The 26900-nt window shown below is 45.3% G+C and overlaps 1 protein-coding gene across 1 annotated transcript in view; it reads right to left on the bottom strand.

Moving 5' to 3' along the window:
- Positions 1 to 17852: 17852 nt before the first annotated feature.
- Positions 17853 to 26900, bottom strand: part of EIF2S3 (eukaryotic translation initiation factor 2 subunit gamma) — a 339722-nt gene continuing 330674 nt past the window's right edge. Inside the window, exon 12 of the mRNA XM_069637284.1 lies at positions 17853 to 18364. Within this exon, the coding sequence (XP_069493385.1) occupies positions 18301 to 18364 (64 nt within the window). The 3' untranslated portion in view covers positions 17853 to 18300. The remainder of the gene's footprint in view (positions 18365 to 26900) is intronic.

Genomic DNA, 26900 nt, shown 5'->3' with positions numbered 1-26900 from the left:
CCTAGGTCGTAAGCGAGGCTGTGCAGTGTAAATTCCCATTATGGAATTCAAAAGGTCATGCATTCACATAATACAATGGATATCTCCCATATGAAGAAAAAACATTAATTGTGAAGATGTTAACATACCCATGATCAGTAGGCATTCGGGGTGGAGATGATGAAACAGATAAGGGGTAATATCATTAACTGATTGCCACATCGTTATGTACTATACATACATGTTACAAATAACCAAATAATGCCTATTGAGCCTTTTTTACAATTACTCTGTGATTACTCAGTATGGACGAGTGACCTGATGTCCCTGTGGTGGTTGCGCAGCACCTCATAAAACCATGCCAGTGTGACTTGCATTGTGTAACAGTCATGAGACGTGTAGTGGGCGAGTACATTATTGCTGGACCATGCTGATAGCAGTGAGAAGTTGCGCATGCTTCGGGGGTAGAAAACTTGACACCCAAAAATTATGGCAGAGATACCGTTAGCCACCTATTCTATCAATATATGGATATGTAAATATCTTACCAACTGTTTCACATTCAATATAATACGTGGGTATTAGAAAATATCGTTCAGACCTTTGAGAATAATTCAGCCTTCATTCTGCCACTTGTTACAGTTGGTCCACTTACCCCCAAAGGTTGATGCTAGAGTGCTCTCATTTCTCAGTCCTGCTTGTGTGTATCCAATCTTATGATGATCTAGCGGCCCTTTCTGAGTATTAGTAAGAGAAAAAGGTTTGCTATGTAAGCAACCGTGTTTACTCAATAAGTGCTTCAATTCCAATTAGTTTGCTCCAAGCAATGCGAAAAAACGCTTACCTCTGGCGAGAAGCGGCATGTGTATTTAGTCTGCATGATCCTTTCACAGAGTCCTCCAAAACTGGTCATAACCTGCACTGTATAATGCCAGAACAATTCTGTGAGTACAACCCATTCCTGTTAGAGCCACATTATATCAACTAGCCTGCCCGAGGCTGAGATTCCAAAACCAATACCAGAACCATCCGCCAAGCCAAAGGACAAGCACAGGGACATGCAACCTCTGTCGGGCCCCCGGGAAGTGTTTTCGGAAGGTGAAGGTATTTCTTCGGTGTTGAGACAAAAATATCAACGTTTAGCGTCCGAGGATGGTAGTCAAGAGCCCTTTCTACCTCTAGACCCCTCTAGGACTTCTGTTTGGACTAGGCTTTATAGGTGTGTAACCCTCTCAGAGCAATCCACCCCTAAAAGACCACCGGAAGAAGCTCTTTTGAACCCTGTGGCTACATTTCCAAGACTCTTGAATACCCCTCATGAGGAGGATGCGTTTACCTACGACCTCACTGAGGAGGAGGTTCCTGCAGACACTCAGGATGATGATCACTTCATTGATAATGAGGATATGCATGACCCATAGAGGGGTGGGAGGAAAACCTGGATATGGGTGACCCTCAGCCTTGGCAGTCTCCAAATCCTTCTTCAGATCCGGATGCCCTGTTGACACTGTAGATTCCCCACACACCACTCGCACTAGACAGCCCTCTCCAGTGGACGATCAAATGACGTTGAACACCGATGAAGCTGTTCCTGAGACTGACTTTGAGGAGGACATTCTTAAAGAAAGACCACCGGCCAGCCAGGCTATTCCTCTTAACTGTTAAAAAGTGTCTGCCTCCATCGTTATCAACACCTGCACTCACAATAGCAGTTAATCCAAGGATTGAAAAGTTATTTCGGCCTTCCCCCTTTGATCCCCTATATATCAGGTCACTCCACCCCAGACTCACTGGTGGTGACCATCCCCTGACAAAGAGTGTAAGAGATTACGCCCTAGGGAAGAGTCACAGATGCAGCAGCCATTTTTACACGCATTGCTAACAATACTACCTTGTTAGCCAGCTACGCTGACGCTCAATGGGCCCTGTTCATTGGCTCAGGGCACCCTCCTAAAGAGACACTTGTGACTAAGAAATTCTGGGTTCAAGCGTCACTCATTAATAATCTCTTGGAAGAATCCAACCTATTAGGAAGAGCGGTCGACTAAGCTCTCGAGACCGCGAAGGAGGAGCACGACACCCTGAAGACGCTAGATCAAATCACACAAAGCCCTCCACAAGGCAAGGAACTGGGTCCAGGCGCCTTTTTCGTGGCCAGCAATTTCACCAAAACCAGTACACCTCAGGGAAACAATTGGTCTTCTCCACAAGGAATCAGTGGATACACCACCCCGTATCCCCAAAGGGTCAGTGTCATGGGAAAGGAAGGGGCCGTAACTACCCCCACAGGCACCCCGGCTTCAGGTTCAAAATGACCCGAAGATCTGGGTCCTCTCCCATGCCTCCCCGGTCGGGGGCCAGCTAACATCATTCCTTCAGGCATGGGAGGGAATAACTACAGACCAATGGGTGCTGAAGACCGTGGCCCACAGGTACTGCGAGTTCTCCCGGTCCCCAACGTTCAGACCTCCACGCGCAAGATGACCGACGCCAGACCATGTGCGTATCTTCAGGAAGTCGAGACACTACAAGCAAAGGAAGCCATAGAGGTTGTTCTTCTTTCACAGGTAAACAAAGTTATTTATTCAGTGTACTTCCTTGTACCCAAAAAGGATCTAAACATGCGCCCTGTATTAGATCTGCACCCAGCAAACACATTTGTAAAGCCACAAAAGGTCTGCATGGTCACTCTGCAGGAAGTAATTCCCCCTGCTCTCACAAGGGATTACATGGCAACACTGGACATGAAGGATGCATACTTTCATATTTCAATGTTGCTGGCGCACAGAAAAGATCTCGGATTCATGATACAAGACAAACTATCAATTCAAGGTACTACCCTTCGGCATAGCCTCCACACCAATGGTATTAACAAAGGTACCAGCAGTGACAGCAGCACACCTGTGCAGCCAATCCATCCCAGTTTATCCTTGCCTCGATGACTGGCTCATAACAGGGGACTCATACGAAACCGGTCTGTCAAATACCCAAAGAACAATAGATCTTTTATTCAGTCTGGGATTCTCCATCAATGCGAAGAAATCAAGCCTAGACCCCAGTCAGGTCAAGGGGCCTAATTCAAACAAAGGACGGCCTCGTCTTCCCCCGCCAACGAGAGGGTCCAAACATGCTGTTAAAATCCCTCAATATGTAGCCAGTCGAGAGGTGACGGTACACAAGGCTATGCGACTGTTAGGAGTGATGGCGGCATGTATTTGTTTGTTCCTCACACACGCTTGCGCATGCGTCCAATGCAGGAGTGGCTCAACAGCCAGTGGTGTCAGGCCAGCGGACAATGGGACGATCTAGTGGTTATTTCGCCAGCCCTCATTCTCTCGCTACGGTGGTGGTTGAGAGAGAGCCTCTTGAAAGGAAAATCCTTCACCACCCCGCAGTGGTGGCCACTCTAACTACTGACGCATCTCTCACAGGGTGAGGCGCTCACCTGCTTTAACAAATGGCGCACAGAGCTTGGTCGTCAGACATAGCATCCAACTACATAAACCTGTTGGAACTCTTAGTGGTATTCAAGGCACTGAAAGCTTTTCAAACTCAGCTGCAGGGAAAGACGGTCCTGATCCTCAGAGGCAGCAATACGGCCATGTACTATCTGAACAAACAAGGGGGCATTCACTCTCCAGGGCTGTCCAAACTGTTTCAGAACATTTGGAAGTGGGCTCTCAGACAGAACATGTTTCTGCGGTCTCAACATGTTCCAGGGGAACTCCATCTTCTGGCAGATGTACTCAGCAGAGATTTCCCAATACCAATAGAGTACGAATGGCGATTACACAAAGACATTGTTAATGTTAAAGGACATTTGTACCGCACACTATCACCACCGAAGTGGTCCCCTGGCGCTCTGGCGGCTCTGAAAAAGGGGAGGAGAGAGGGTGTGTTATTGGGAATAACCTGGAAAAGTGCAAGAGAGCAGTGATGTGCTGTTGGCAGCCTCAGCCCGGTTGGTCCGTTGGCTGGGCTTGGGGTGTTTTATGGACCGTAGTCGTCGCGTGCTGTTATGCAAGTCTATGTGTGGTTTATTTTGCTGTTGCATTGTTGTGAAGTTTGTGCGGATTGCTGCGTTTTAGGCTTGTGTTTGGTTATAGTTTGAGAGGTGTAGACAGAGGGATGGAATTGTTAGTTGGTTGGTTAGTTGGCATTGCTGTCCTTGCAATTGTGGGATTCCATCTAGGTGTGGTACATGCTAACAGTCGCATTTCTATCTAGATGCCGCGCAAGCTAAATTTCAGAGCTCCATACTAGTGTGGCACATGCTAACAGTCACATTTCTGTATAGATTCGACGCAAGCTAGGTTCAGAATTCCAAGTGTGGTGCATGCTAATAATCACATTTCTGAAATTCCATTTAGGTGTGGTATATGCTAACAATCACATTTCTGTCTAGATTTGGCGCAGACTAAACTTGAGCATTCCATCTAAGTGTGGCATATGCTAACCATCACATTTCTGTCTAGATTTGGCGCAGACTAAACTTGAGAATTCCATCTAAGTGTGGCATATGCATATGTCTCAAATGTTTTCGCAGAATGGGGTTTACCAGAGATCGACTTGTTCTTGACTCTGGAGAACGGTCAATGCCAAGATTACGCCTCTGGGTACCACCAGAACCGTTCCAAGGGGACATTTTTTTACGCCCCCCACCCCCTTCTCAACAAGATAGTGCACAAGATGCACCAGGATCTAGTCACAATGAAATTGGTGGCCCCCATGTGGGCGCGCCAACCCTGGTTCGCTCATCTGATAGAAATGTCTATCCCCTCCGATGAAACTGCCTTGTCCGTACAACATGTTGTCTCAAGACAAAAGGGAGACACTTCACCCATGCCCTCAGACATTGAATTTAGCAGCCTGGCTCCTGAAGTCAGAGTTTGGCCACCTCAACTCCCTCAAAGATGTATGACATACTCAGGGAGGCAAGGAAGCCTAACACTTGATATTGCTATTCCAGTAAGTGGAAGCGTTTTGTCATCTGGTGCAACTCTAAGAGCATCAACCCCATTGACTGCTCTCCTACACATTGTCTTGTACCCGACTCATTTATTAGACTCAAGACTGGTCTTTAATTCTCTAAAGGTTCTCTTGGCTGCTTTTTCAGCCTACACTACTTCACAACACAAGGTGTAGTGGTGGAAGATATCTGTTAAGGCTTTCATGGAAGGAGTAAAGAGAACTCACCCTTCCATTTCCAACCCAGCTGCCGGATGAGACCTGAACGTGGTGTTGAGCAGACTTACGGGGTCTCCCTTCGAGCCCATGTAGAGAGCAAGTCTCAAAGATCTTACCTACAATACTGCCTTTTTAATAGTCATTACTTCCATTAGAGTAAGTGAACTACAAGCGCTTTCAGTTCTAGACCCCTTTGTAACAGTTCAGAGATAAGGTGGTTCTGCGCACTCACCCTAGATTTGCGCCTAAATTAATTTCAAAGTTCCATCTGAACCAATCTATAGAACTACCAATTTTCAGTGTTTCTCAACCCCTCAAACATGGGAGAAAGGGGCCTGCACACACTTGATGTATGCAGAGCAGTCATGTTTTACATGGAAAGAACTCGACCACTAAGAAAAAGATATCAGTTTTTAGTTTCAGTGGCAGCAGGTAAAGGAGACCCGGTCTCCAAATCTACTATCTCTAGGTGGATTGTCAAACACTCTTGCTAAGCGAGAACTGCCCTTCAAGCCTAGAGCGCATTCTACTCGAGGAACTGGGGCTTCCCATAGCATTCATTGTAAATGTTCCCCTAGAGTCCATTTGCAAAGCGGCGACCTGGAGTTCTGTACACAACTTTACAAAATACTATTGCCTAGACACTCATTCTAGGTCTGATTCTCAGGTGGGACAGGCAGTAGTACCAAGACATCTTTTCGCTACTGTTCCTTCTCTCACCGCACCTCCAACTCCGGGTACTGCTCACTTGTCTATGCACAGCATGTAATTCTAAGCAATTTAACAAGCATCAGAAGACATGCATTACTTATCGTAAAAGCATTTCTGATGATTGTATCTGCTTAGGTTCACATGCGCCCACCCTTCCTCGCCGCTCGGATGGAAGGAACAGACGTCTTACTATTTTCTCTCTTTTTCTGTACTCACTCACGTTAGTCATAGGCTCCCTCATGGCAGAAAAAATTCAATCGGAGGGACCTCAACGCGTGAGGGATTTTGGGTACACCACACATCACGTTAGGGATAGTGTTACAGTCACGCCCATGTCGACGTCCCATTTCGATTCTCAAAACACAACATGCAGTACTCTGCAGTGACCACTGGATGTCGGACTATATGCATAGCATGTGTTTCTAAGAAGATTAACAAGAATCAGAAACACTATTTTTCTTCTATTACTTCTAAACATGCCAATTTTGCTGCGACCTGCTATATAAGCAACCCAGCGCGCGCACCGGCAAGAGTACACCGTAGAGTACAGTCTGCAGCTTCGTGGCTCTGTGTTACTGGCAAATACTCTGATAATTGCGAGTCCTCCAACTTCAAAATCTACCTTTCGACTTTGTGCCGTCGAGCTCTCGACATTCAACGACTGCGCTGTCTTGCTGTTCTGTTGCTACGTCTACCTACAGGTATGCCTTTACTGCAGCATGCTACGCCCATGACTTATTCAAATGAAGGTCCGACTGTTTCCGTTTTAAAAAATCCAGCCGTGGAGCTGAATATTCCAAAGACTATATTAATCGACTCTCTGACATGAGAAAATTCCTTGCCCCTTTGGACGCATTACATAACGACGAGTCTAGCAATGTTTGCAGTTACATTTTACACAAGCACCCTCTGGGGACTCCTGCTTTACGAAGTGAAGCGCTCTCTAGCAATTCCGTGAATGTAGTGTCCAATACTTTATCAGACAATACGATGCATAACTGCATCTCCTTGCATACTCCCAATGACTATTGAAAAATATTTCACACCACCGCACATGCCGCCAAACTCAACAAGCCACCATTTATCAGCGTCGGTGCATGCATTTAACTTGTTGGCCATACCACCCCTGAACTCACAAATTGTGCAAAATGGCTGTGCTCAATCCACTGCTTCAGACGGGGAGCAAAGGCTAAATAAACAACTCCCCCTGCCCCCCTCATCAAGCTAGCACTAAAGGCTTGTCCAACAATGAGCTATATGATCCCTCCATCAGATTATCAGGCTCCCCTTCCCTATTTTGCACTCAGAGTAACAATTTACATGAATCACCCGAGTTGGAAACCTCTTGTAGCTACATTCTCCAAACCGACTCCTCGCACCTCCTTCGGCTTTCCCTCTGTGAACTCTGCTAGCCCGTATTCTGCTCTTACAGCCATCAATGCTAGCATCTACACATTAGCAAAGATGAGAGCATTGAGCAAAAACATTTTACTCCGCCAACTCTTCTAAACACACTTATCAATAAATTGGATAGTATGGAATTTAACTGCTATGTTGTCTTCTGCTTGCTCACATTTCATTGGTCCTTGCTTAAACAGTAATTTATCTAGCGAGGATAAAGTGGCAAAGCCAGTTTCTGGGTCAGATGAGGCGATTGAGCTCGAGCCCTCCCTTAAAGATCGTTTTAGGTCAATCAACTCGTCTGTTCATCTGAGGACTCTAGTCGACCTACTTCTCCTCGAGTAGAGCAACAAGATGCCCCCATTTCAAACATTCCTTTGTATGACGTATCATGCCCAGGTCGTTTAAAGGCAAGGAAATCTAGAAGCGAAACAGGAAACGTACCTCCATGCCAAATGATCAAGTGGCAAATTCTAAAAACAAAGACAAATCTAAAATAAAAAGAAAAAATCTCAGGCAACTCTTCTTGCAAGTCAAGAACAAAAGCATTTATAGCCAATATTGACAACTCGAAAGTTCTTGAATCTACAGAAGCCGACAACTCCCTAGCTTCCCTACCATTAGCTCCAGCGGTGGTTCTAGCTCTCCGACCCATCTCCCCACCAGTGGATCTGGTTTCACCACAAGCTAAGCCACCATGTCTAGCCGCTATTCCAAACGTATCACCTAAAGTTGATGTTATGTCGAATAAGTCTGATGGCAATTTACACAACTTTGATGCTGATTTAATGGACCCGTTTACTCTACACACTCGTTACCCATTATTGAGATTGTAAATCAGTCTTCATAACAACCAACCTATCCTGGCTAAACCCAAACAAACTGTGTACATTTAAATGTCGATGTCTCAACATTTAAAACTATGCAACAAAAAACGAGATGTTAGACCAAAAATGAGTTGATCGAGTCATAGGAAACTCGACAAAGAACTCCACCCAGCACTTGAATGATGTTGAGGCTACTAACTTGCATGGCTTACCAAATAAATCAGCGGAGATAGTTTCTACCTCAGGTACCAGTCCTCATGTTGGTAATCATCCCTTGATCCGTATAAGACAGATGCTCCTACAATCACCAAGGCCCAGGGTGAACAAAACAGAAGGGTCCCCTGTCCCTCGAAATTGCTCTAAAATGAAATAATATCTGCAACAATGCTCAACAGTTTTTTTGTGATCCTTAACCAAACAGAGAAACGTTGCTAACGATTCTACATGCCATTCCTGCCTTGAAATATATTCAATCCAAGGACAATGACCTGATTAGATACCTGAAAGTTTGTAATTCGGGCACTGTAGAAATTATACCATCAATGATTGTAAAAAATCTCATTTGGCAAGAGCGAGTTGCTCTTTATGATCAAGGTTTATTGCTTTAAGTAAGCCTGCCTCCAATAACACCAGAACAACCTACTCAACAATCATCTAAACCTCAGTACCCAGCTAATAATAATCAGCCCCAGAACAACGCGAATGGCCCCGAGTGCTATACTTTCAATGGTCGCCTACAGATTCCAATTCAAAAAACGATTCATCCTCAAATCAATTCCAAATGGTTATGGCTTGCCAACCCCAGGAACAACCCTGACAGACCTCATCAATAGCGTGAAACCCCTATTGAGACTCATGCTTGTGCAATGTCGTGCTGGAATACAAGGGGCTTCTCCCATCTTTTAAACAAAATGACTCATGACATGGATAAAGTTGACAGAGTGCTCCTACAGGAAATGTGGATGATAACGCCTATTTGGGCTAATCATCAAATTGCAGCAATTCCAGCACTAAAGCCAATCTTGGGGCGTCCAACGGCAGGGCTACTTGTAACAGTTCGAGCCGATTCTCATTTACAACTCTCCATGGTCTCTCCTGATCCAGGAATTAAAGTTGTTAAAATTACAACTGCCAATATACATCATCCTCTCTTTCTTCAATTATAATCAATGTATATTGCAATGCCCTGACTTCGGGGGAATCTCTCCAAAATAGAAACAGTGCTTGACCAAATAGCTCTGGAGACCAAAGCCCAAACTACCATCATTGTAGGGGATTTGAATATGAATTGCTTACCGATCTCCCTCAAATTTACCAAACCACGAGCAATGAACGGTTAGCGCTGATGGAAACTAGACATTTTTGCATGGTGAACGGGTCCTCCTGTCACAAAGGTCGGTGATGTCCTCTTCGTCGGACGAAAAGACAGATTCTCCCCCTTCCCCCAACTCCTCACCTTCCACTTTCTTCTCGGGTTTCCCTTCTTTGCTTCTTGGAGGCTTCTCCTTTTTTTTGTGCAGGTAAGGACGCCCTCGATAGCCCTTGAAGCGACCGCAAACATAAATACAACGTTATTGTGTTGGAAAACGCTGCGGTTTTTCTTTCCAAGTTTCTCAGGCTCCTCCGGCTCGGAGGAGCCTGAGAAACTCGGAAAGAAAAACAGCAGCGTTTTCCAACACAACCGCTGTGTTTCTTCCTGAATCTGCTTTCCCATTTGGGGCTCTCGGGCTCCCCACGGGGAGCCCGAGAGCCCCAAATGGGAAAGCAGATTTAGGCAGAAACAACGCGGCATTGCGAAAAACAACCGCGTTGTTTCTGCCTGAATCTGCTTTCCCATTTGGGGCTCTCGGGAGCCCGAAAGTGATAGCCACAGCAGGAAGAAACAACACGGTTGTGTTGGAAAACGCTGCGGTTTTTCTTTCCGAGTTTCTCAGGCTCCTCCGAGTCGGAGGATCCTGAGAAACTTGGAACGAAAAACCGCAGCATTTTCCAACACAATAACGTTGTATTTATGTTTGCGGTCGCTTCAAAAGCGACCGCAAACAAATACAACGTTTTTAAAGCTGCGGTTTTATTTCTAAGTTTTCCGGGCTCCTCCAGCCCGGAAAATGTAGAAAAAAAACCGCAGCTAGTGCTTATTTTAAAAAAAAAATAAATAGCACTTACCGAGATTCAGCTGCAGCTTTCCTGCTCTGGTCTCCGGTCCCCGTCCTCCGCATACAGCAATAATGAAGGGAAAGCAACCCAGCGGTAGCTTTTGTTTACTACAGCTGGCTGGCTTTTCCTTCATTAGTGCCGCAAAAGCCAGCACAGGAGGGCATCCATTTCACAAAATGGATGCGCCCATGTGCTTGCTTTTGCGAATTTTGAGCTTGAATAGCTCAAAATTTTACATAGGAAGTTTTAAAAAAGAGAATGCTAGTATTTATTTTATGTTGCCTATCTATTTTTTAAATACATTTTTTTACTAGACCATGCCTTTAATTGATTATAAACAGGCTTTTGATTCGGTACCCAGTGAAATGTTATGATCAAAGCTTTTATCCGCATCATGTCCCTCATATTATTTATTGGCGTCAATTTTATTCTAAGACTACAATCAGGAGCAAACTAACAGATGGAATATGGAATAATCCTATACAAACAAAAACAGGAATGAAACAAGGATGACCATTTGCATCATTTTTATTTAATTTTTATATTAGCGATATATAGCAAGAATTTTGTTCAGTCCGCTCATTCCCTCCATCTTTAGGTAACACAAAAATCCCATATCTAGTGTATGTGGATGATTTAGTTCTCTTAGATACGACTCCAATTGGGCTACAGAGGAAGCTAACGGCTCTAGGAATATGTGCAGAAGCTAATCAATTATTAATGCTGCCAAATCAAATATTCTCATTTTTCACCATCAGTTCCCCGGGGAAAATATCGATTCAATTGGACACTTCAAAAGACTTTTCTCTTACAAATTAAACAAAATAAATATCTTGGCGTAAATATCAATTCAAGTCCTACAGATCACCCATATAAAGTGGAGCTGAAGAATACAATGACATTCTTAGCAATACAGGCCAAAGCTCTTCAAAAACAATATGGAATGTTCTTGATTAAGCCATCATTAATTTTCTACAGTCAGAAAGCAATACTAATCACCTATGGGAGCCAATCAAATCGCTCAACGTAATGCCAAACTGGGACAGTCTTGAAGGTGTTTTTTGGAAAACAATCCTCCCCATTCCATCAATTGTACCTAGTGCCACAATATGATTTGAGCAAGGTCTCATCTTGCTCTGGGCAACTGCAACTTGGCAAATGCTTGCTGCCTATAGAAAATGTATCTGAACTGCGGTCGATGCTAACAATCTGCTTCCGGTACTTAAATATTTAATAGAAGCATCTGATCCGGGACCATTAAAAACATGGAAAGGTGCCCGTTTAATTGCTTTAGAAAAAGCCAATATAGCAATTGAGCTATTAAAACAGAACCCAGATAAAGCCAAATCAAAATTGTTCGCTTGGGATTGGATTAATACCCGGGAGAAATGCAACACAATCAATCTTCAAAGTTGGCCCCTTTATACAGAAAGCTGTTAAACAACTCCTGTCATATCTAGCATAATTCCCGGACCAACAGTACGCTTATATTACATTTAGAATGAGATTTAACCTGTGTCATACTAGGCCTAACCTAGCAATTTATTCAAAACTAGACAATTTTGATTCATCATTTCGTTTCTGTAAGAACTTGCAGGTTCAAGATATGTTGCAACATCTATTCACAGAATGTCTGACACTACTTGATGCATGAAAACAATATTTCCTGAAATACTTTATGGAGAATAGACGGATGACCAAAGAAAGACTCTGGTGTGAGATCTTTAATGGTACTAAAGTTTCAATAAACGTAGCATCGGTACAGTTTTTGAAGCATATACATCTAATCACTGAGCCATAACTTGCCAGATTATCGTAAAAATATAAGAAACTGATCATGGTCACTATTTAAACAAACTTAATGGAAAGAGGTTATCAATTTTCATAAATGCAAATGTACATGGTATATAATTCCTATCTTTAATGATGGATAAAGATCCTGCTCCATAATATTTTAATCATTAATCATAAATTTCTCGTGTGTATAATTGAGCAATTGACTAGAATTTTCAGGAATTATTTTGCAATTTATGTACGTGGGAGTTTAATAAGATGTCTACTGTTATGTATTTTATTGTTAAAGATTACCAGAATGTATCAATAACTACACTGATAGAAACAATGTAAAGTAAGACCTACATGAAACCTGCTATACTATTCCAAACAGTAATCTAAGAACATAATTCACTTTAAAATGTGATACATTAAATAAGGCTTTTTTTAAATTCGATTGACTAGATGAATTTCAAGTGACATGCAGTGCGCAATACTCTCAATACTCTCATATAACCTTGAATTAAGTTTCTTGAAAAATGTCTCTAATTTGACTTATTGAAAAAGTTTTAACTACACCTAAAACAATTTTAATTAACAAAATGTTTTTTTTTAAAAAATAAGTTGCGGAATGAAGGCTGAATTATTCTCAAAGGTCTGAGCGATATTTTCTAATACCCACAGATTATATTGAAAGTGAAACAGTTGGTAAGATATTTACATATACATATATTGATAGAATAGGTGGCTAACAAGTATTTCGTATCTCTGCCATGATTTTATGGTGTCTAAAGTTTTCTACCTCCCCAAGCATGCGCAACTTCTCACGGCTATCAGCATGTGCCAGTAATAATGCACTCACCCACTACACGTCTCATGACCATTACACAATCCAAGTCACACTGGCATGGTTTTATGAGGTGCTGTGCAACCAGCCCTGGGGCATCTGGTCACTCATCGATACTGAGTAATCACAGAGGAATTGTAACAAGGGTGCAATATGCACTGTTTGGTTATCTGTAACATGTATGTATGGTATATAACTATGTGGCAATAGCTAATATTACCCCTGGTCCGTTTCCTCATCGCCACCCCAAATGCCTACTGATCATCTTCACAATTTATTTATTACATTTATATAGCACGCAGGCAGCCCAGGGGCATTGTGGCACTGTTACTTGTAAGGAGACTTAGTTACAATGGGTACAGTTGCGCCTTGGGTTACAGTGAGGCGGTGACCTGTGATCAGATATCGGTGGTATCATACAACTTAATACATCATACATGATATTCATGAGGGCTTGGTCGTATGGTGTTGGTTAGGTGAACAGGGTAGTTTTCATGGCTTTACGAAAAGCAGTCAGTGAGGGTTCAGAGCGCAGGGAGGCAGGAAGGATGTTCCAGTGTAAGGCAGCAAGGTACGGGAAGCTGGAGCCCCCTGCTCTGGCTCTTTTTACCCTGGGTACTGAGAGCATGTTGGCATAGGGTGACCTAGTGGGTCTTGTGGAGGAGACTGGGTGATCCTCTGGGATAGGTACACTGGGGCGGTGAGATGGATGCATTTGTGGGTGATGCTTAGCGCTTTGAATAAGATCCTTTCCTTTATGGGGAGCCAGTGGGAAGCTTTTCTAGCAGCGGTGATGTGCTCTCTTGGCACTGCCTTGTGCAGCATGCAGGGCACTGTTCTGTATTACTTGAAGCTTCTCAAGGTTTTTGTTGGAGGTCCCTAGGAAAAGAACATTGCAGTAATCCAGCCGCGAGCCAGTTATGGCCCTGGCTATGTTAGTGCATGTGTCTTGACAGATAAGGTCTGATTGCGTGGAGGAGTTTTGCATGGTAAGCAACAGAGGAGGCGATGGCGTTTACTTGTCTGGTCATGGATAGGTTGGAGTCTAAGTAGACGCCCAGTGTTTTTACTGTGTCTAGTACTGGGATTCTGATTGAGTCAATGGTAAAGTGACTAAACTGGGCGTTATGTTTGAGGGTGTCAGGGGAGCCTACAAGTAGGAGCTCAGTTGTGTCAGAGTTAAGGAAGAGGCTGTTGATAGCCATCCACATTTGGATTGTGTTGTAGATGTTGAGTAGCACAGTCCGTGTCATAGTCGCCTGTCAGTGTGAGAAGGATCTGGGTATCGTCGGCGTAGTTGGTGTAAGAGATGCCCATGGCGTCAAGGATGAGGAAGACGGGGCGGGTGAAGATGTTATAAAGGGTATGGGAGACGCAGGAGCCTTGGGGCACCCCACATAGCATGATGGTGGGTGATGCAGTGGCTAGGTCAGAGAAGACCTGCATGGTCCTGCCTTGGAGGAAGGAGGTGATCCATGTGGTGGCTTCTTGTGAGAAGTTGGCTGTGGAGGAAAGGTGGTGGCAGAGGATGTCGTGATCTACAAGATCAAAAGCTGCCGAGAGATCAAGGAGAAGGAGCAGGACAGGTTTGCCTTGGTCCCTTGCGTCGTCCATTTGGTTTTTGAGGTCGAGTAGGGCGGTCTCTGTCCCGTGCCTGGGGCGAAAGCTGGATTGTCTCAGTCCAAGGAGGTTCTGCTCTTCAAGGAAGTGCTGGACCTGCAGGTAGGCTGCTTTGTCTAGAATCTTGAGGAGGAATGGGACTGTGGTGATGGGGCGGTAGTTATAAGGGGAGGTGGGGTCAAGTGTGGTTTTTTTTTTATGAGATGTCGGACCCATGCTTCCTTGAGGTATGAGGGGACTCTCCCTGTGGTAAAGGAGGCGTTGACGAAGGTTGTTGGGAAACGAGCCAGGGTGTCTGCGCAGTCTTTGATGATGGAGGCAGGACAGGGGTCACCTTTGCAATTGGAGTGTTATGTTTTTCATGATGTTGATCAGGTCTTTCTCTTGGATGGTTTTAAATGAGAAGGTGGGTGGGGCCTCTGTGGGTGGAGGGAGCGGTGGGGATGGGGAGTGTGTAGGGGGGGTGGAAAGTGCTAGTTTGGTGTTCAGGATTTTGGCTTGGAGGGAGCTAGTCTTATTATGCATGGCTGTTTGGATGTTGTCACATCATTCTTTATCCTTGGTGAAGTTTTGGGGGGTGGGTGTAGGGGTCTCAAGTTCCCTGAATATGGCGAACATTTCCTTGGTGTTCGATTTGGCCTCCGCGATTCTATCTTCAAAAGATTTAGCTTTGATGATGGCTTTCTTGTATTCATTTGCAAGGGATTTGAAGTTAAGTTTGTCTTTATCATCCCGAGAAGTTTGCCATAGAGCTAATGCTGCTCGTTTGTCAGTGCGTAGTTTTAGAAGGTCTTGGGTGAACCACGCATTGGCGTGTCTAGTGGGTTTGGTTTTGCATGGTTTAAGTGGGGCGATGGCATGGATAGCTGCCGTGATAGCAGTATCGTGGTTTTTGGCCAGGGTTTCTGGGTCGTTGGAGAAGGCAGGCCCCTGTAAGAAGGGTAAGAGTCTTTCTTTGGTCAGATGACGGGCACTTCTTGTGAGGGCTGGTGGTAAGGTTGGGGGGGAGGGGTGGGATGTGGTTGTGGGGATGTTGAAGGTGATGGTGTGGTGGTCAGACCATGGGGTGGGGGTATTGCCTGTGACTGTGATGGGGCAATTGTGGTGGGCGATCCAGACTAGTGATCTGCCTAGGGCGTGTGTGGGGTCAGTGATGGTGTTGACGAATCCTAGGGTGGCTAAGGCTGTGTCAAGTGCTTTGGCAGCAGGGTCTTTGGCGTCATTCAAGCCAAGGTTGATGTCTCCAAGGAGAATGGCTTTGGATGACTTTTTCAAGTTGTCCGCCAGGAGGTGAGTGAGGGAAGCCTGGAAGTCTCGTAGGGGGCCTGGTGGTCGATAGTTGAGGTGTAGGGTGATGGTGCAGTGGTGAGAGATGGTGAGTTTCAGTTGAAGGTAGTCACTATTATTGTTAATAGTTTGGTCAACCTTTGATGGTGATCGAGTCTTTGGCTATGAGGGCGACTCCGCCCCCTGTGGTCAGGCGATCTTGTCTAGTGATGGCATAGCCAGGTTGGGGGTCCGAGGGATAGGGCGGGACAGGAGGCTTCGTGTAGCCAGGTTTCAGGGACCATTAGAAGATCAAGATCGAGGGGGGTAATGAGGTCGTGGATGTCTAGCGCGTGCGCATTGATGGATCGGGCGTTGATGAGGGCACATTTGAGGTGCGGTTCAGGGGTGACATTAATGGTCGAGGGTGGCACAATTTCTGGGGTCAGACATAAGCGGGGTAGCATTTGCATCAGTAGGTAGCATGGCTATGGTAGAAGATTTGCACATTGCGGTAATTACATTCAAAACAGATGGTGGCACATTTTCTGGGGTCATAGACATTGTATCAAGTGCAGTTGGGTCAAGGCGATGCTTACTATGTGGGCTCAGCTCCATTGTGTGGCTTAGTCTATTGGATTTATGTAGTGCTGAGGAAGGAGCCTTTAAGCTAGTTAATGTTTCTTCACAAGGGATATATCCATTGTATTATGTGAACGCATGAACTTATGAATTCCGTAACAGGAATTAACACTGTACAGCCTTGAGGACGACCTTGGGTCGAAACACGTGTTGGCTGTTACCAAGCACAAGAATAAATTACACTTTTTACATTGTCCTTGTAAAGCGTGAATGACATTTTGTAAATGCCATCTAATTTTAGGGTGTAGCGCAAGCTGACAGCACAATCATTGCTAAAAGATACTTTTTGGTCCGAGGTAAGCGGATTACCTCAGAGTGCTGCAGCTTATCGCAAGTTATTGGTGTATGGCCTTAGCGCACCATCCTACAGTTTAAACTCCCAATATCTCTACTAGTCCAATTGACTGACTGTCCTGGCTGCTTAAAGGCACCTTTCGACATTTATTGACTTTGGCATTGCTTGTTCCCTAATAGGTTGTAATTTGTTGAACACCTTTACTGCTGGGAAAGGGTTACCTAAATTTCATTAGATTCAGACTGTTCACAAAGTATGTTCTAAATTTTCAATGTCCCCAACCCTCCCTTCCTAAAACCAAGAGTCTAAAAAGAATATAGGTGTTTAAGATAAATACAATAGTATCCTTGTTATTGAAGTCACTTGAGTGTGTAGGAGAAATGTATTAGTATACCCAAAGAGTATTTACCAACTTTATTGACTTTGTAAAGTGATTCCAAAGTTTGCTTGACTGTTAAACTGTCTTTTTTTAAAAGAATGCTTATACTCCGCAGTGACCACTGGATGTCGGACTATGCACAGCATGTGATTCTAAGTAGATTAACAAACATCAGAAATATATATTTATAACTGAAACCTTGAGAGTGTAATTGTTACTTGGTTACTTGTATTGACTGATTTCATCTGTACAGATCACATTTACCCCTCTTGAGATAGGCCTGGCTGCTCAGCCACACTACCAACTTGTGTAGTACAGACCTATACCAAAAGGTGGGTTACCTAATGCCACGCATATGAGTCTTCTGTAGTCTCACAGTGCGACTGCACCAATTCATATCTAACAAAGACTTACTGACTAGCACCCTAGCTAGTAATATAGGTATGATCACACATAGGGATAAGGATAGTTGGCCTTATAGTTTAACTTTAATAAAATATATACCATGTCCTCCTCCCAACTCGTCACAGGTCCTAGTTGCTGGAAAAGGAGCCAAACTTATTTGATACACAAATATACCTTCATTGTTAGATGAGCAATTTTCTCTAGTTATTGTTATTGGGAAATGACAAGTAACCTGCAGCTTTTAAAAAAGAAAGGCATTAGTAGCAACAGTAATTTCAATTTTGCATTTACATAACACAAACCAGTCTCAAAACAATTGAGGAAACCTATAAGTCAGTGTAAAAATTTGTATGACAACAGACAGTCCTTACTAAGAGTTTATTTCTGTTAAAAAGCAATAATTCGATGAACGTTTAAGTTTGTGATTCAAAGAATCCAATAAAGGAAAATGTAAGAAATAATTTATTATTTCCAAAACATATTGAATGCAGTGGCTATTATGTTACACATCATACAAAGATGAGGACACGGCATTCAGAAGATCTTGTTCCTGCACAAATCACTGTCACATAGGGCTTGTTCTTTAAGTGGGTATTTCAATTCTGGGGCTTTGGGAATGTGTTTTCCCTTAAAAAGGTCTCTATAAATTAGACATCGGCATCAAAGTTGAAGATAAAGCTCCTGATATTTCTTAAGCCAGTTTTGCTTTGCTTGACACTTGGCAGATGTTGTCTAGCATCTTAGACACGATTTCATCTGTAAACATACATTCCTCTTTCAAGAAAAATCCATCTTTACATGTTCTGCTAGATTAGTCATCATCCACAGTTGGCTTGATGGTCACTCCTCTTCTAATTTGACCCCAACCAATTAAACTACAAATAAAGAAAAGAAAAAGCAATATTAGTGTGGGGGGATTTCCAAACGTGCATTCAGCAATATTATAAATCATGATTAAAAATAAAAACGCTATCGCCCATACAGTCGACAAACTAATTCCAGTACGCAATGGCAAGGAATCCATGTCTGTATTCAGCTAAATAAATAAGGAGGCACGGAGCAGTCCATAATAATTTAATACAGGAGGGTACAGATTAAGAGACTGTCCTTCCTGTCCACAATTTTAAAAGCTAAAATAATTTCAATAAGGCAATATTTGAAGCAGGTTAGCATTAGGCCAAGCTTAGTACACAATACAAATCTTAGACATTAGCAAAACATTTTTTTGTAACTTTCCCTCCATAGTCTTCTATGGAACCCCATTCTTTTTTCTTGGTTTTTGATCCTAACCTGACTTTTTTTGAAGGGAAGAAAAGCCTTCTGCTTCACTTTTGCTCATTTGTAATCAGGAAACGAACTAGTTCAGACTGTCAGTACTGGGATCCTGGTGACCTTTTGAATTCTTGTATTTTTACATTGCACAGAGCGTGCAAAGGGAATATATTTGTATCACTAACATTGTACAGTTGGGCTTTTGTTACTTTTATATGTGCCTAAAGACAAAATAGTGGCGGCGGTTCCATTTTTACAGTTTGCTTTCTTTTTCTTGTACACGTTGGCGTTTACTACATATGGCTACGAAACGTGGTTAGTACTCCAAAATGGCTGTGCCATGAGATTTTCATTTCTTCTTTGGCCATTTTACAGTTTTGTATTCTTCGGGCCTTCCCAGGTCAGGAAATCCCTTATAAGGTCATGCAGAGAGTTTAAAGCTCTGTGCCTAGTGCACCGGGCTTGTCAAGGGGTGGAATATCTTCAGGATACGTTTGCTCATTACCTCCCAGGTCGAGCTCTCCGTTCTAGCAATCATTGTCTGGTCCTGTTTGCCAGGTTTCGCCTTTCTAGGGTGAAGGGGCCGAGCATTCTCGATTGCTGCTGGAAAGTTGTGCAATGCGCTGCCCCTCGCCCATAGACTTACCCAAAATTATCTAATTCAGACGCCTTCTGAAAACCATGCTCTTCTAGGTCGGGTTGTTGGCTAGTCTTTTTGTGTGTTCTCTGCGCCAAGATGCCTTCGGGTGTACGAGCGCTTTACAAATCTAGTTAACATAACACAAGCCCGGATAGTCTGCTGATTGAGGTCTCGTGAGTCTTTGTTTGTGACCCTGGAAGGGGGCGGAGACTGTCCAGTGCCAGTGGACATCCCTGGTGCCAGTCTGCTGTTGGAGCGGACGTGAAACCAGTAGTTGAACCCGACTTGACAACTACTGGATGTTTGATTGGTGCAGATCCTTACCATTGGTGGGCTTGGACCTGCGTTCAGCTCCGGTTTTGGCTAAAAGGGGGGCTTGTCCTTCAGAGTGTTGAGAAAGATTTCTTCTTTGGCACCTTTCTCCTCCATATTCTATGGACCCAGGTCCCTCCTCACTGCCCGGGGGCTGGATTACCCTCAGTTTCACGTCGGCGTGCATAATGCACGGCGACATGAAACAAAGTATTTTCACTATGGCAGCCATTTTCGGCTGCCACGGTGAAAACAAGAGGAGAGTTGTCCACCTTGCTCTGCCTCGATCTCCGGCTGCATTTCAAGCCGGAGATCGAGACAGGTGTTGGAAAGGGGAGATTCTCCCCTTTCCAACTACACCTTATGCGACTGCATTGCTGGTCACGGATCGGGCACAGAGCGATCGATCTCTGGCTAGCAATGCCACTAGACCACCAGGGATGTCTTTTCAATGTGGGGGGGGGGCTGTTTACTAGCTAAGCGGCCCCTCCCCCTGCCCACGAGGCCCCAAAGCATGTATGGAGACCCCTGGGGGAAAAATGAAGAAAAAAAAAAGGATCAGCCAAAATGGGGGGGGGGGGGGGGGGTTGGGGACCACTAGCCCCCCAGAGGCCCCAAAGCATGGGGCCACAGTTATGAAGACCCCTGGGGGCAGATGAGTGATCATCTGCCCCCAGGGAAGGGGACAAATGAAGAATAAAAAGGGAACCAAACGGGGATGGGGGCCCCCTAGCCACCAGGTCTTTTCTTAATGACAGATGGTGGCCCTCTCCCTCCCACACCAAGTGGAAAGGGGGGGCCTTGTAGGCCTCACTGGGGGAAGATTTGTGCCCCCAGGCAGGAGTACATAAGGTGGCCCCCCATCCAATTGGAGGGAGGGGGGTGGCAGTGGGAGAGGGCCACCAGAAAAGTATGGGCAGGCCCCCCAAAGGATGGGCTTGCAGTTTAGGGTCCCCCTGGGTCAGATGGGTGCCCATCTGCCCCATGGGAATGGGCCTTAGAAAAAAAAATAATGGAAAAACATGGATGTGTTGGGGGGAGTGCCCCCACCCCCTAACGCTTGACCACCAGAGAACAACAAGTTACTTACCAACTGTAACGTTCTTTCAACTGGATGTTCCTCCCACGTATTCCTGATCTTTGATAAATCCATTTCCAGCTTGCTGGCCTCATACATTTTTTCACAGTAGAGGGCGCTGTGTGTCGACGTCCCTCAATTCGGTGTCCCTCGAAGGCCTCTGTATCGGCGCTGACGTCACCATAGGTATAAATAGTCTTGCGCAGTGTCCGTTGCTCAGTTCCGTTTTGAGGTGCTGTTTTGCCTTGTATGAGATGGTTAATACCCTTGAAGGAGCGTAGGCTGCAACTACAAGGGAAGTTTTACTGCAGGGAAGGATGGAAGAGGGCGAAAAGGAATACGTGGAAGGAACATCCAGTCGAAAGAACGTTACAGTTGGTAAGTAACGTTTCTAAGAAGGGATTGTGTCCTCCCACATATTCCTTATCTTTGATAGACTCCTGAAGCAGTAATGTGTAGAGGAGGCGGGAGTAAAACAAAATGTTTCCCTTTAAAGATGCAGAGTGCAACATAGTTTTTCCAAATCTTGTCTCCTGGCTAGAGGAGGAATCAAGACTCTAGAATTTAGTGAAAGTATGTGCAGACAACCATGTGGCAGCCCACATATGTCTTTAATTGGAACTCCTCTTTGAGAGCTGAAGAGGCTGCGATACCCCTGGTTGAATGAGCCCCGAGATGTTGAGGGGGGGCTCTTTTCCTGCCAATTTATAGCACTCTATAATAGTTAATATAATCCATCTTGAGATGGCTTGTTTTGTAATAGGCAACCCTATTTTGTGCCCTGCATACCCCACAATTGGTCTGCTTGCCTAATCCTCGCAGGTCTGCTAACGTAAAGACTCAAGGCACGCCTTGGATCCAGCATGTGTAATCTCTCTTCCTCTTTCCCTGGATGGGGAGGAGGATAAAACTGGGGTAAGGTTATCTTTTGTGTGATGTGTAATTCTGAAACCACCTTTGGGAGAAAATTCGGCTTCACTTGGAGAACTACCTTATCTTTGTGAAAGATTGTATGTGGAGGATTGCAAGACAAAGCTTGTAATTCGCTCACTCTTCTGCCAGAAGTTAAAGCCACTAGAAAGACTGTTTTAAGAGTGAGAAACATTAATGAACAGGAATGAAGGGGTTCGAATGTAGTACCCACTAGAAATTTCAAGACTAGGTTTAGGTCCCACAGTGGAACCTGAAAAGGAGTGGTGGGGGTGGGGGGAGGGACATTAGTTAACCCTTTCAGAAATGGAATCACTATGGGCAATTTGAAGTATGAAGGCTCCTCCGCAGTGCGCTTGATTGTCAACGCTGCGAGGTAGCCCTCGATTGTGCCAACCTTAAGACCTGAATTTACCAAATATAGCAAAAAAGATAACACCATTGGTGTACTACATGAAAAGGGTTCAATATTCTTTTCTCTACACCAGCTGCAAAATGTGTTCCAACGGCAGCGGTATAAAGATTTTGTTGCTGGCCTGGCTGAAAGCAACACCTCCATTACGTCATCCGGGAGTTCCCAATCCTTGTATCTCAGCCTTTCAGAAACCAGGCGTGAAGGTTGAGGGTCCAGTTATCCGGATGGAGAACTCGACCTCCCTTTTGCGAGAGAAGATCCTCTCTTTGCAGAAGAGGAATCGGAGGACAGATGGACATGTCTAGAAGATCTGGGTACCAGGTTCTCCTGGCCCAATCCGGGGCAATTAGGATCATTGGTTTCCGGAATCTTCTCAACCTCCTGATCATTTGAGGCATGACAGGGACTGGAGGAAACACTTGAATTGCCCAAAACCAGAGCTGCATTGCCTCTCTGCACAGTGGCAGTGACCCTAGCCCGCCTCTTTTGTTGAGGTAGTGCATGGCCACTGTGTGGCAGGAAAAGCCTTCAGCGCTAGTCTAATCGCCCTAAGCTCTAATAGGTTGATGTGTAGTCTGGATTCTGATGGAGACCAACGACCGCTGATTGTCAAGTTGTTGGCATGAGCTCCCCACCCAGTGAGTGAGGCATCCGTGACTATTATCTCCGGCCATGGTTGCCAAAACTGTTCTCCTTTCAAGATGTTCTCCCGACAAGCCCACCACTGAAGGTCTCGAGCCACTCTGTCCGGGGTTAGTAGGAGATCTGACATTTTCCCTGAGAATTATGACCACTGGGTCCTTGGCGCCCACTGGAGAGATCTCATCCTCAGGCAACCCTCTGGCACTAGGAAAATGCAGGATGCCATGAGGCCGAGCAACCTCAAAAATGTAAAGGCTGGTAGACGTTGGGCATTTTGAAACCTGGTGACCATCTGTAGAATATCTTGAGCCCTCACCTCTGGTGGCGAGGCTTTTCCCAGGGATGTGTCCAGGACTGCTCCAATGAACTGGAGTATCTGTGATGGTATCATCTTTGACTTCTTTAAGTTGAGGGAGAAACCCAGCTTGTGGAGGAATTGGCAAACAATCTAGATGATTCTGAGCTTGTTCTGGGGACACTGCTCTGATCAACCAGTTGTCCAGGTAGGGGTAGACATGAATTCCTTCCCTCCTTAGACTTGCAGCCACAACCACCATTAGCTTGGTGAAGACCCTCAGGGCAAAGGTCAACCCAAATGGCAGAACTCGAAATTGATAATGAGAGTTGCCAATGGCCAACCTCCGGTACTTCCTGTGCTTGTGATGGATTGGCACATGAAAGTAAGCATCCTCTAGGTCTAGAGATACCAACCAGTCCTGAAGCTGGTGGGCCTTAAGGATCTGAGAAAGGGTTACCATCTTGAACTTGTCTTTCCTGAGGAATTTGTTTAATTATCTCAAGTCCAAGATGGGTCTCAATCCACCGTCCTTCTTCGGTATTAGAAAATAGAGAGAATACCAACCCTTGTTCCTCTCTGCTACAGGTACCGGTTCGATGGCACCTTACTCTAGCAGGTCGGAAATCGCCTGCATAAGGAGCGGGTCTGTAAGCTTCAAAGAGTTGTTCCCTGGTGGATGACTGAGGAGTGTGTAGGAAAGGCAGGCAGTAACCTTGGGCAACTGTTTCAAAAGCCCAAGCATCTGACGTACTAGCCTGCCATTCTGTCAGATGTTGAGTTAACCTGCCTCCTACTGGTGTTTTGAGTGGGGAGACCTCAGAGGGTTTAGAAGCAGCTGACGCAGATGCTGAGGGTAAAGCAGTACCTTTGACCCGTCCACCACGGGTTAATCGTCTCTGGCCCCTTTGAGCAGGCTGCCATCTGCCCTTTTTTCTGAAAGTGGAGTAAAAACGAAAGGGCTTCCCCCTCCAGGACGTACCTGTGGGGCGATTTGGAGTTTGACGGATTGCAGCCCCAAGTGATTTTGCTGCCGCCTTTGAAGTTTGCAATTTCTCCAGGCTGTCCACCTTTTTGCCAAATAGATAGGTGCCGTCAAAGGGTATTCAGAAGCCTGGCTTGTACATCAGGAGCAAAACCAGACTTCCGCAAAAAAAAGCAAATCTGAGGCTTGTGGTACTCGCCGCCATGGCTCTGTTGATGCTGTCAGCAGAGTCGATACCTGTTTGGAGGGACTCTCACAATGCATCCTTCCCATCCTTTATGTTCAAGAATGCGTCTCGCTCCTCCCCTTCTGGGAGACAGTCAGCCGCTGATGAAGCGCACTCTGAAAGGGTGTGGCTGAATCTAGCTAGCATGCAAGTGGCATTAATAGACTTAAGTGCCATACTGCATGCTGAAAAGACTTACAGGTGGCATCAAATCTTGTGTAGTCTGTCTTGTGGTATAGTGGGGTATGCCGACTTACTATTTGACAACGTCGTTGCCTGCACTATTAAACTCTTTGGAGTTGGGTGCTTACTTAAATATTCAGGGTCTGAGGCGGATACTATGTACTTCTCAGAGCTTTTTATTTACTGCAGGGATAAAATAAGTGACTCCCAATTTGCAGCTATTTTTCTCAGCAATGCAGCATGAAAAGGGACTGTAGGGTCTTCTTGAGGCCCTTTATTCAAGATGTCAGTAAGATCATCTTGCTGGAAAGAGGGTGCAGGTGTTGTCCACCCCATACATTGCATAATTCAGCCATAAGGGCTCTGTAAGGCATTTTTGCATGGTCTCCAGGTTCTGGTCTAGCAAATTCTGCCTCTGGCAAGATATCTACGCCACTGGCATCTTGTAAAGATTCTTGTAGATCTTTCAATCTATTTTCCTCAAAAATTAGTTCCTCTGGAATGGGTACTGTTCTTTGTAACCCAAAAGGTCTCATTGTCAGAGTCCTCCCCTTCCTCATGTATAGAGGATACAGCTCTGAAATAGTCAGATCTTGGATAAGGTGTAAAACCCATTTCCAGAGAAAGAGCCAAATTAGTGGATACTGCTTGGGAAAAGTTTGTTGCCGAAGTAGACATTACAGGTCTCAACAAACCCGCAAATGGTGTCGAAAAACTATAAAAGGGCCTCGATGTACTCCAGAGGACCGGGAATCCTACTCCATCGTCGATAGTCGACACCACTCAACGCCTTGGGCGGGACTTTGACACCTTTGGTGCTGGTGGCATTGTTGAGGTTTGAGGCTGTATCCTTCAATGGGGTCGACGACGGCCGTCAATGACAGATTTGTGCGTCGAAGGTACCTTCGACGATGGCATCGATGACGCAGCTTTACCCAATGATTTTTTGTCTTTACTTGAAGGTTCATGATGCTCTCGAGGGTTTTTGTTCGCCCGGTTTGACGTCTCGCAGAGTTTTTGTTTTTCGGGTCTTTCACCTGGGGTATCACCTCTAGGCATCTCCTAGGGGGTCAAGGCCGCGTTCTCGAAGACCAAGCATTTTCTTGCGAAATTCCTCCCACTTAGCTGGAGAGCTGTGTTTAGTGGGGCAGGTGACCCCTTTCTGGGGAATTTGTGATGAAGAGGAGGGAGATCTATGACTTCTCTTCTTAGAGTGTCTCGATCTCAAAGAGTGGTGGGAACCGCTTCAAGATCTCGATCAGGAATTTTTCTTACGCTGGTGAGAAGACTAATGTCGAGGACAATTTTGAAGGGGTAGAAGATTTAACTGTCTTAGCTCTTTCTAGCTGCTCCCTACGCTCCTTCAAGGCTTTCACTGTCAGACATGTAGTCCTCACATTCCGAACACTGGTGCTCTGATCCCAGGCACCACAAACAGATCCTGTGAGGATCCGTTAATGACAATCTCGAAATTTTTTGAAGCCAGACTATGGCGTCGATGTTTTGGACGAAGATGCCACCGTAGGATATAGTATTTTTCGAAGATTTCGAAAATTTTCGATGAGTAGAACAGAGCGTTGCGTCTCTGAGGCTTACGAAGCGCAGAAAAACAGAACTGAGCAACAACGCTGCACAAGACTATTTATAACTATGGTGACGTTGGCGCGATACGGAGGCCTTCGAGGTACAAAGACTCAAGGGACTTCGACGCAAAGCACTCTACTGTGAAAACATTTCCAAAGCCAGCAAGCTGGAAATGGATTTATCAAAGATAAGGAATACGTGGGAGGACACAATCCATTCAAATCGTTTTTATGGAAAGGGGGTGTCCTTCCCCGCCACCCAAAATGGACTGGGGGCCATGGTATATGCACCCCTCCCTGGGGGCAGTTATCTGCTCCTAGGAAGGGGCATTTGACCCCAGGGAGGGCTGCATGAGATGCCCCCCAATCATTTGGTGTGTCAGGCCACCCCCCCCCCCTTTACATTGGAAAATTCCCGAGGTTTAGGGTGCCCCTCAGGCCCGCCCCCCTACCCCCTAAAGTGCAGCCTGCCATTTTCAATTTTTGTCTTCATTTGCCAAAACTTGCCTTGGTGCAGATGGGCACATTGCTGTACCAATCTACCCCCAGGGTGCCCAAACCTGAAGGGCCTGTCCCACATTTTTTGGTGGCCCTCTCCTCCCCCACACCAAATGGAGGGGAGTTGTACCTCATGCAGTTGTGGGAATGGGCCATCTGGGCAGATATTTTGGTGGGCTACGACACAATTGCAGGGACAGGCCACAAATTGCCCCCCATGCCAGTAGAACATTGGTGTTTCCCTGGGAGCGGATGCCTCCCATGTGGGTTGTCCGTCTGCAAGCCGAGGCTGCACTTCTGGCTGTGCCTAGTTACAGATGTCACCTCCGGGGAGGAATGGGGATCCTGCCGG

This window comes from Ambystoma mexicanum, chromosome 7p (genome assembly GCF_040938575.1).
Source record: "Ambystoma mexicanum isolate Mex_15411 chromosome 7p, UKY_AmexF1_1, whole genome shotgun sequence".
Taxonomy (NCBI): Eukaryota; Metazoa; Chordata; class Amphibia; order Caudata; family Ambystomatidae; genus Ambystoma; species Ambystoma mexicanum.
This window is presented reverse-complemented; position numbering and strand designations above follow the sequence as displayed.